At 37.8% G+C, this 12,403-nt stretch overlaps 1 protein-coding gene across 2 annotated transcripts in view; it reads right to left on the reverse strand.

The window, feature by feature from the left end:
* Positions 1 to 8,134: 8,134 nt before the first annotated feature.
* Positions 8,135 to 12,403, reverse strand: part of LOC148981946 (uncharacterized) — a 33,671-nt gene continuing 29,402 nt past the window's right edge. For both annotated transcript variants that reach the window (XM_089129308.1, XM_089129307.1), the window contains exon 6: positions 8,135 to 10,871. In XM_089129308.1, coding sequence (XP_088985434.1) covers positions 10,817 to 10,871 — 55 coding nt within the window. In that variant the 3' untranslated portion in view covers positions 8,135 to 10,816. The remainder of the gene's footprint in view (positions 10,872 to 12,403) is intronic.

A 12,403-nucleotide genomic window follows, 5' to 3' on the forward strand; every position in this document is an offset into this window, starting at 1 on the left:
AACGCAAGTAGGCGCCGTCGCCATAGCAACAGACCGACGCGCGCCCGAGACACGTTAAACGTCTTGATGACAGCGATTCTTATTAAATGTAATTGATTAAATTACATAAATGTACACTTAATGAGTCGCCCAGTTATGTTTTTTTTTTATAAAAGTTAAACACTAAACGGTGTTTAGTAAACATTACCACTCCTGTTGGACAATTCCGCCCATGGTTCCGCCCATATATCATTCCACCGTGTGACCACTAGATGGCGCGAGCTAATAGCCAAAGTGACCAAATTTAGTCTTATTATTATTTATGTATTTTAATTATATGTGGGGAAAATTAGCGTCATCTTAATTAATATTAACCATTTCTATTGCAGTGAATAATAATAATAATAAATCGTCATCATGCTCTCAAATCGTGTCTAGGCTGCAGGTGAGTCTGGCACAAATGTGATATATATATATATATATATATATATATATATATATATATATATATATTGAATATTTCCCTCACATATCCATCCCGTATTAATGTCGAAAAACTATATCTAGGACACATATCAACATATTTCATCGTGACAGTCGAGCATTAAGCTCCCTATTATCAAACACATATCTCCTTTCTCAGATGGTTCAGATCCCTCGCATACTTTCTGCTTTGTGGCCCATCTGCCTCACAAACACACAAACACGTGTGGGTACTACGTCACTTCCTGCTCCTCCCATCCGGAACTGTCAATCATCTGGTTGCCCAACACCTCTCACTGCTGTAACTGTGCAATGTGTAACTTCCTTTCCTCTGTTTTCCTGTGTCTATAGGCTACTATAATATAAGTAATGTATCAAAAATAATCTTTTATTATTATTATTTTGGAGCTGCTCTGATCCAGACAGGAATCCCTTCACGTCGGACACCGGAGGAAACAGGGTCACTAGTTTACACAGTCTCTGGTTCTGGTTAGTCATCCTCCAGGGGTTCATGACTAACACTCTGGCAAAACACTGGAAGGGGATTTTTCACAAGAGCCGGCTATTTTCATCCAGGAACCTTCCTCTTCTCTGCTCTCCGTCCAGATGTGCTTCCTAAAACTGTTTCCGTAAAATAACTGTGACACACACACACTGTTTATTTTCTCCCTCTTGCTCTCTTCTCATTGTCCAGTTTACACATTTTATTTCCAAAGCAACAATACACAAGCATATATTATGACAGTGGGGGGGATATTAATAACATCTAACATAAAAATTTGTTTATATAACATGTATATGTTTATGTAATATATATATATATATATATATATATGAAGAGTTCAGATGCAAAAGCCTCTAAATGCCATTTGAAATTTTCATCTTTAATGATGATTTTTATCAAACTTGTATATTTAAGTTCAGTAATTTCACTTAAATAACAATTAATAGGTAATTATCATTGCCATTTAAGTGAAATCACTGAACTTAAATATACAAGTTTGATAAAAATCATCATTAAAGAAGAAAATTTCAAATGGCATTTAGAGGCTTTTGCACCTGAACTCTTCATATATACAGTATATGTATGTATGTATGTATGTATACTTGTATGTATGTATGTTTATAATATACACAAGTATACATACATATATACATACAATATTTTAAATAATAGCATACTGAATCGTCACAGCCCAAACTCTCCTCAACAACACACGATTTGAAGAGTCGTTCATCCGTGTTTGAAGCACAAACGCTGCAGGATAGACGATAATGAACAATAAAATGAATTAACAGCCCACTTCATTCAGAGGGGTCTCTGCAGACTTCAGATGCTGGTGACGTTTGCAGTCTCTAATTTAAGGTTACACACCCACATCTGACGTCAGAGCAGACTAAACAACAGACTCTTAAATCCACTAAAAACCTCACAGAAACAGCACTGGTCCAGAATGAATGCATGATGGGTTTGTGTGTGTGTGTGTTTAAGACAGGAATGTGGGCAGCTCTGAATGACTGGCAGGAGGATGATCCAGGTGCAGAAACACAGGAAAAACAACACGGGTGTGCTGAACCCAGGAAAGCAGCGGGCAGGGCAGGGCAGGTGTGTGTGTGTGTGTGTGTGAGCCGGGTGAAGCACTTTCAGCTGGGTTTACAAACCCACAAATCCAGACATGAGCTCACGAGGGCAGGGCGACACGACAGGTTTGTGTGTGAGTGAGAGAGAGAGAGAGAGAGAGAGAGAGAGAGAGAGAGAGAGAGAGAGAGAGAGAGAGAGAGAGAGAGTACTAACATTTTAAAAAATGGGATGAAACATCAGTAGAGAAACTACAATTGGAAATTATAGTATATAATATTAATATTTTTACAATAAAAATATTTTAGGGCTTCACCGAAACAAATTCACTGCCGCCTGCAGGGCTGAGTTAGTGTGTTAGGCCTGTGTGTGTGTGTGTGTGTGTGTGTGTGTGTGTGTGAGCCTGCAGGGCTGAGTTAGGCCTGTACCTGCTGAACATCGAGATTCAGTTCTGGCATCACCTCCATCAGTCTGATCCAGAGTCAGTCCAATATCAAGCCCTCCTCGCCAATGAAAGCTCAGCAGAAGCTCATCCTCTACACACACTCGCTCTTCAACTCACTCCCCACTGACCACTGCTATACAGCCCCACAACTATTGCTAAAGAGATCCACACACACCTAAAAGACAGCCATGATAAATCACTAAAAGCACATTTTGACCTCCTAAATAAACTCCAATGTCACTCGACCCTCAATCGAATGACTAAATTGGCCAGTTATCTATGTCCAAACACAGATTAAGTGACCGTGATCTAGAGATAGAGAGGGGAAGATGTGGACAAACATGGACAGAGAGAGAGCAGAGGAGTGTGAGTGGATTAGCCTTTATTGTCTCCTGCTGGAGAAATTCATCTTTGGCATTCGAGACACAGATGCAACACATTATACATAACATTATACATAACACATAACACACAAACCTGATTTACATAAATTCACCAATTATATTAATGTTAAAAATTAACGTCACACCCGACATGATTTACCTAATTAATGTCACACATAACATGATTAACCTAAATTCTAACCCACACACCCCAGTTGATAGTTCAGTATTTTAATAGAGAGCGGTACAAATGTGTGTGTGGACAGAGAGAGAGGAGCGGATCTGTAGACACTGTGATCTACAGCACATTGAGGATGAGGAACACTTTCTGCTCTTCTGTCCCAAATATAACAATATAAAAGAAAGTTTTCTGGCCAGATTTGAAACCTTGATCCCATCATCTGTGAACTGAGTGACACTGAGAAAATGTTCTTGTTACTCAGAGAAGATGATAATACAGCTGCACTAGCGGCTAAATATGTGCTAGCTAGCTGTTCACAACGCCAATTCTAGACTCTAGAGAGACCCAATGTATTTATTTGTTTACTAAGATTTATTCACAATGCATCATATGACATGATTTATACGTATATGTTTTACTTGTCTGTTTTATTTTATATATAACATGTTGATGCGTTGGCAACATTGTGTTACAGTCATGCTAATAAAGCAAATTTGAAATTGAAACTGAGAGAGAGAGAGAGAGAGAGAGAGAGAGAGAGAGAGAGAGTCTGTCAGAATGACGGGTGAAACCCTCATGTGCTCATACACCGACGAGACCCATAAACGAGTGTTTTAACGAGCGCTGTGTGTGTGTGTTGACTCACTCGTGCAGGTGCAGCTAAGAGCTGGAGAAGAAAATAAACATCGTAAATATTCCCTCCACCTTTCATCTGCGGAAACTCCGGGAGAAACCAGCGGTCAAACCGCTTTTAGCCGCCTGAGCTTGATTTACTAATGCTTTCTAAGTCAATTTGAACAACCCCCTGATCTCGGTAATTAACTTTTGCACGCAGGCTTGTTCGTTCATGAGGTGTGTCGCCTAACTGACCAGACGACACAAAAACTCCAAAAAATCATCCAAAACACATTAGCAACTTAGTAAAACAGTTCGCTGTATCCGAAATCGCTGAGATAAGCCTACTACATTTAAATTTGAATGTATTTCGCGATCGTTAAAAAACTACACTGTCAATGAAATTTGGATGTATACATCCGCCATGTTACTGTCACATGACCTACTACGTCGCTTCACTGCCATTCATAAACTGCATAGCAACACCCTAGCAACCACATAACACAGTGGTAACCATCCACATCACCCTTGCACCTTAAAATTTCTTAGCAACTACAAAGCAACATCGTGGCAACCACTCAAAACAGCCTAGCAACCACATAGTGACATTAGAAAACATTCGCCCTGCACCTAAAACACTTGAAACGTCTCAACGGAAAAACTGCTGCGCTGCCAAAATGATACCCAAAGCACCCTAGCAACCACATAGTAACGTTACAAAACAAAACACATTAAATAATTTGCAATTACACAATCTCATCCTGGCAACCACCCAGAACACCCTAACAACTTAGAATATCTTAGCAAACACATAGTAACACATTATAATTACTTTAAATGTCACCCTGGAACTTGCAACTTCATCTTAGTAACTGCAGAGCAACACCCTAGCAACCACAAAATAACATTACAAATTACTTAAAATGCATTGGAATGTTACATTGCCATCCTGGTAACCATCCAAGTCACCCTTCAAACTTACAATATCTTAGCAACTACATAGCAAGCAACATCCTGACAACCACCCAAAGCGACCTAGCAACCACGTAGTAATGTTACAAAACATGTTTTAAAACACATTAAGTAGCTTGCAATTGCAAAATCTCATCCTGGCAACCACCCAGAACACCCCGACAACTTAGAATATCTTAACAAACACATAGTAACACATAATTACTATAAATGTCACTCTGGAACTTGCAACTTCATCTTTGTAACTGCGTAGCAACACCCTAGCAACCACATAGTAATGTTACAAAACATGTTTTAAAACACATTAAGTAGTTTGCAATTACACAATCTCATCCTGGCAACCACCCAGAACACCCTAACAACTTAGACTATCTTAACAAACACATAGTAACACATAATTACTATAAATGTCACTCTGGAATTTGCAACTTCATCTTAGTAAATGCATAGCAACACCCTAGCAACCCCATAATAACATTACAAACCACTTAAAATGCTTTGGAATGTTACATTGTCACCCTGGTAACCATTCAAGTCACCCTTCAAACTTACAATATCTTAGCAACTACATAGCAACATCCTGACAACTACCCAAAGCGACCTAGCAACCACTTAGTAACGTTACAAAACATGTTTTAAAACACATTAAGTAGCTTGCAATTGCACAATCTCATCCTGGCAACCGCCCAGAACACCCTGACAACTTAGAATATCTTAGCAAACACATAGTAACACATTATAATTAGTATAAATGTCACCCTGGAACTTGCAACTTCATCTTAGTAACTGCATAGCAACACCCTAGCAACCACATAATAACATTACAAACTACTTAAAACGCCTTGGAATGTTACATTGTCACCCTGGTACGATTCCAAGTCACCCTTGAAAACTTACAATATCTTAGCAACATCCATGGCAACTACCCAAAGCAACCTAGCAACCACATTGTAATGTTACAAAACATGTCTTAAAACACATTAAGTAGCTTGAAATTGCAAAATATCATCCTGGCAACCACCCAGAACACCCTAAAAACTTAGAATAACTTAGCAAACACATAGTAACAAATTATAATTTGTATAAATATCACCCTGGAACTTAGTGACTGCATAGCAACACCCTAGCAACCACATAATAACATTAAAAACCACTTAAAATGCCTTGGAATGTTACATTGTCACCCTGGTAACCATCCAAGTCACCCTTGAAACTTACAATATCTTAGCAACTACATAGCAACATCCTGGCAACTACCCAAAGCGACCTAGCAACCACATTGTAATGTTACAAAACATGTCTTAAAACACATTAAGTAGCTTGAAATTGCAAAATATCATCCTGGCAACCACCCAGAACACCCTAAAAACTTAGAATAACTTAGCAAACACATAGTAACAAATTATAATTTGTATAAATATCACCCTGGAACTTAGTGACTGCATAGCAACACCCTAGCAACCACATAATAACATTAAAAACCACTTAAAATGCCTTGGAATGTTACATTGTCACCCTGGTAACCATCCAAGTCACCCTTGAAACTTACAATATCTTAACAACTACATAGCAACATCCTGGCAACTACCCAAAGCACCCTAGCAACTTAGAATATCTTACACCCCATAGCAACACCCACGAAAACCACCCAAACCCCCCAGAATATTTAAAGCCATTTAAAGCAATTTTTATGGAAAAATAAAAGAATTTAGCATAAAAATGAATGGTTTTGTAATTATATTGTGGCTTTTAAACTAATTGTAACTCCCAGGTTTAGGCAGGCGCAAACACAACTCCACTGTCTGAGATTTACAGCCTCAGAGGTTGTGGTTAGTTGTTTGTTTTGGGCAAGTGTAAATGTGCCTTGAGATGTGATAACTGATAATGTAAAATATGATTCACCCGAGCGAGTCCCAGAGCGACAGACGGCGAGTGTGTGTGGCGGAGAGGAAGATGAGACAGGTGCGTCAGGAGGACCAGGTGAGCTTCATTCCTCAAACATGATTTATATCGACTCCTGCGCTGGCATCTGCACATCTAAACACACACTTACACAAGAGAGGCCTGCGGTGAGTCACGTGTCGTGATCATCATGGCCAGATGCTCAGAGGTGTTTGTAGGCCGCAGAAACACGACACTGCTGCTATTGTTCAGATGGATGTGAAAACACACACGACACATAATAAACAAGATTCGGACTTTTCAAGACCAGCGTCTGGCGACCAGCGTGTGCAGGACGACGGTTTTATTACATCATCGGAATAATTCAGAATTCAGGAACTCTAGAAACATTCTAGTGAAGATTAGAGGTATGACCTGTTGAACTGAAGACACATAAAACACTGACATGACTAATACATGAATTATGTTTAATAAATAGCCTGAATGGATGAAAGTACAGGATCACAGCAGAACCTGATGAACGTGTGTCCATAAATCACTGCATCCACTCTGCATCCAGTGTAAGGTCAGTGATTAGATCACACTGCAGGTCTGCAAACTAAACCCAGTAAAGCTTGTAGGCGCTCATGTCCACCCATACTGAGGCATCCGCACCCATCCTGACACACACACACACACACTTCAAATCAGCCTCCAAACAGGTTCTGCGCCGCTAATCTCATAATCATCAGGTGCTTTAAGAGCCGCCGCATGGATTTAGTTGGTGCCAGTCTGTGTATTTACCAATGATTGAGATATTATTACAGTTCTTGTCAATATTTTGTCGTTTTGTTTTGTTATTAGTCATTTTAATAAGTACTAGATATAACTACATATAAAATAATTTTTTATATTTTATTTTAGTTATCATTTTTTTTATTTCAAGTCACAAAATTGTTTTTATTATATTCCATTATATATATATATATATATATATATATATATATTATTGTGTTGTTTTGCAATTTGTATTCGTTTTTTTTTTAACAGTAGTTTATTTATACAATAAACAGTAATTTATTTAAACAGTATAGTTTTTATTATTTTTATTTCAGTTTTACTTTTTTATTTTAATTCATCAAGTCCCACGAAATGAAAATGAGAAATGTTGCTTTGGCTAAAATAAAAGAAATTTAAGTTCATTACATTTTATCTTTCAGTTAACGTTTATTTTACTTCATGTAACAAATATGTTTTTATGGCTTTATTTGAAATCATAAGCATCTTAACAAACTACATTTTACAATCATTTAGCTAAATACATTTAAATTATTTAATGTTAATATATATATATATATATATATATATATATATATATATATATATATATATATATAATTCCACTCAGGTTTATTGTTTTTTTTTTCGAGAATAGAATCATATTTTTTAAATAATTAATTTAATTCGTGTGACAGCATAGTAGCATCAAAAAACTAGCGTATTTCACAATAACAAATGTACAAGTGTGTAACAAATTTATCACAATAACAAGTGACTCAAATCAGTGAATCGTTTTCTAAGTCGGTTCATTTACAAGCACCATCTGAACGAACTGATTCAGTTGAATTAACCAGTTTATTGTCTGAAAAATCAGTCATTTTGTCACAGTGACATGAATACCGATACACTGATCAGTCATGGGAGCGTCCCGTTAAAAACCAGAACCACTAATGAAAATAAACCCTTCAAACAGCAGGACTCATTATGCATTCAACACTCTCACATAAGTACAAACTAGAGGATAAAAACACATGAAGAGAAAAAAAAAACAGAACAAAGACACTCACAGCTGTGCGGGTGACTCGGGCTTTGACTGTTATCGCCCACGTGCTCTGCTGTTTTCCAGCTGTGTGTGTGAGTTTGGACACAGAAGTGCTTGTTCTGGAGAAACTGCAGCAGAACTTTGACCTACTTCTGCACACAGAAGCATCAGAAAGAGTCAAAAACACCATAAAACCCGCTGAGAGTCGCACATCTGCATCAGCCGAGAGCAAAACATCACGCCAGATTATTCACAACACTCACACGCGACGAGCTCGCGCATCTGAACAACTGAACCGGCGAGTCTGAATCTTTGAAGTGAATCGGTTCATTCTAAAAAAGCGATTCATCGGTTTTCATCGCTGCCATGCGTTTTGAATTTAGTAGTGCTGCTGTTCGCAATGTTCTCAACTTGGATATCGAAGTTAGTGTGTTTTGTAGCTTTATTGGCTGTATGTAGTGAAAAAAAAATATATTTTTAACCATATGATTCAATTACATGTAGGTTTTTTTTTTTTTTAACTTCATTGTAGTTCATATGATATGTAATCTGATAATAAATGGTTTCAAACTAAAGTAGCTTCACCATCCCATCAAAACCATTACAGCATTAACAGTTTCATTTCAGATGTGTTACCTGATTTTCCAGACAGGACCTGAAAAGAGAAGCTCACCCTAGCAACGGTTGCTTTGGTAAACACTGTACAGTGTTACAAGTGGGGCGTCTCACACCTGTGTGTGTAATTACAGACTGGAGTCGAGACCAGGTGTCACACACACACACCTGTGACTGACAGCTGCAGGTATCTGTTCTGCTGAGTGACCTCTGACCTCAGAGTAAAGGTTCAAACTGAGGTCAGTCTATCTCAGATCTATCTATCTATCTATCTATCTATCTATCTATCTATCTATCTATCTATCTATCTATCCATCTATCTATCTATCTTTCTATCTATCTATCTAGATCTATCTCTTTGGCTTTTAAAGTGCACTCTCAACTCGTTTATGAATGATGCACAACAACCCTTATCATATTGTGTTATTGTTTTATAATACCATAAACCTCCATTCACTGATACCTTTATCTCGATGTGCTGTGAAGATACACCTACACACTCACACACACTGTCTGAACACTGTCAACACTGGTTTCCTTCACACATCTGGTGTTGTACATCACACAGGTACAGACAAGCAGGTCCGCCTGACCACCGGATGACTATTGCCTAGTGGAAAAATAGACTTTATTGTATTTGGAAAATATTCATAATTTAAGTCACCATTATGCTGATCAGTGTTTGCGTTAGTTGGGCTCTTGACCCTTAAATCATTATCTTTAGATTTTGTTTGGCTTACTTAAAAAATAATTGTGGGTATATTTTTAACTGTGTTTAAATGATAATTGCAACAATGCATTGAAAAAGTATACTTTCAAAATACATTATTATACAACAATATATTGTACAAAGTATAGGCATATATAGCTAATATTTGAATATTAATGTGCATTTGTTATTGAAGACAAAGTGTGCCATTTATAGTATTTGGAATATAATATAATGGTATATTGCTTTCGAATACACTCGAAATGAATTTGTAATGCACTTGTAACACAAATTAAGTCAGGGTTCCAGCAGGTTTCAGTAAGTCAAATTTAAGACCTTTTTAAGACATTTTAAGACCATAAACATTGAAATTTAAGACCTACACTATGGCATTACCAAAAATGTAAATTAAAAAAAATATTTGGAAAAAAGTGTTTTATTTTAATGAATTCACTAATTGGAAAGCATTCATTTAATTTACAATGCTAGCACGCGAGCACCGTGTTTGAACCCCTGCACTAGAGCTCCACTTTGTAGGCTACGACTCAATACTTTTTTGCTACTTTGTAATAACTTTCTGCGGCCAGAGTTTTGGCAAATGAACGAGGGTAAAATCTTTTTTAGACCTGACTAAATCAAATTTAAGACCTCAGATGAAAATCTGGCCGTTTTTAAGACTTTTTAGGCCTTAAATTTAAAGTTCAGAATTTTAGACTTTTTAAGACCCTGCGGGAACCCTGTTGTGCACTTTAATATCACTAATCAAGCATGCAATTAGTTCCTACACAGGCCTATACTTAAAGTACGCATTCTTGAAGTTGTCTTGAATTGGCTTAAAGTTATGCTTTACTACAAAGCATAACACGGATGTTGTAATGCTTTTAATTACAACTAAAATACACTTTGAACAAAATGAGTTGTTCCAAAATAGTTCAAGCTAACTATCATTAGCAGACTTGAAGTACACTGAATTTGTCTGGGTGCACGTTTAGTAGCCTATATATTTCTCTTTCACCACGGATATTATGCCGTATTCAGTTGTGTGAGATATCCGTGTCTGTTCTGGGATCAGTTTCCCCAGTGTTTACGTGAGCCTTGAGATTCCATTGGCTGCGGTCCTGCATCATCGCTCAGAAACGCGGGTGAAATCCCCTAAGTTTCCAAGTTATAAAACACTGTCTCCCGCGGGACAAACACTTTCAGGAGTCTGAAAAGCAGAAAGGATTCAATTAAGACCCAGTGAAACGACAGGCTGCCAAACAAACCGACTTCAAACGGAGAGTGCGAGATATTTATGACAGGAGAGGAATGCTAATTAGCTCTGCTAGCATGCTAACAACCTGAGTCACTGAACGGGACACACACACACTGACCAAACCGATTGAACTAAATCAATTTTGACTATAGGCTTACATCTAAGAGTTACAGTACATAGTGAGTATTTTCCAAATAATATTTTAGATTAACATTTTTCACAGTAAACTGGGTCTTAATACATTAAAATATATGCCTTTCAAATTTAAGGGTGAGGAATGAGGATTATCATATATTTGGCGACCATGGCATCTAAAAGACTGAGAACCCCCCTGATCTGAGCAATACACACACACACACACACACACACACACACACACACAGTTAGCGGACCCCCGCAGCGGCAGATCGACCCGTCCCGCACACAAACGCTCAACCCGCGCGTGACCCCGACGCTGTCAAAGGAGCTTTTCTCCCTGTGAAGGAGAGAGGGGGGGAAAAAGGAAAACATTCCGCTTCCCGTAAGGCGGGAAAAGGGAGGGGGTGTTTTGGGAAGCTTGTGAGTCATCAGTTTTTCTGTTTCAAAGTCTCTCTCTCTCCCTCTCTCTCTCTCTCTCTGCCCCGTCATGTTCACAATCAAGCCCGAATCACTTTCTTGTCGGTTCAGTGACTTTCAAAAGCATGTGTTGTTGATGTGTGTATAATGTCTGTGTGTGTGTGTGTGTAATTGTAGGTCTGCACCTGCTCTGTCTACTGTAGTAAAGCCCTTCACACACACACACACACGCTTTTGTTAGCGCTGTAATGCTTCTATATTTAGACGCTTCATAATCTCGGCAGTATCTGATGGGATATGAACATGTCAGGACAGAAAGAGACTCTAAACACATACTGTACATTGACACGGACAGACACATCGCAAGCACACCGTACAGTTTAGGGACACCTTGCATGTTGTGTTAATAATTCAAATAAATAAATAAAAAATGTGTGAACAGGATGATCAGTGTAAATTGGTCTTTGAAACATGTACATTATTGAAAGAAATGTCAGTTTCATAAGCCTGTAAACTTATGAGCACAAATGTAGGCTACTTAATATAATTTCTTTGGCGCTAATGACCTAATAATGCAGCTTACATAGCCTATGTTTTTTTTATAAACCAATAATTTTGCGTTAAAAAAATTAAGCAAATTTCTCGATTTCAATACGGTTGAGTAAATGTTAACTTCACTTTGACATGCATCTGTTGAGAAATGAGAATCATATATACAGGCGTTTTCAGACTTTAAAGGGTTAGTTCACCCAAAAATGAAAATTCTGTCAGTATTTACTCACCCTCATGTTGTTCCAACCCCGTAAGACCTTCGTTCATCTTCGCAACACAAATTAAGATATTTAAGATATTAAGATCGTTCCTGCATACTAGTCCATAGGCTTCTTGAGGGAATGACTCTTGCTGGCCTCGAAAAGTCATTAAATACA

Source organism: Pimephales promelas, chromosome 3 (assembly GCF_988280905.1).
Source record: "Pimephales promelas chromosome 3, fPimPro1.hap1.1, whole genome shotgun sequence".
Taxonomy (NCBI): domain Eukaryota; kingdom Metazoa; phylum Chordata; class Actinopteri; order Cypriniformes; family Leuciscidae; genus Pimephales; species Pimephales promelas.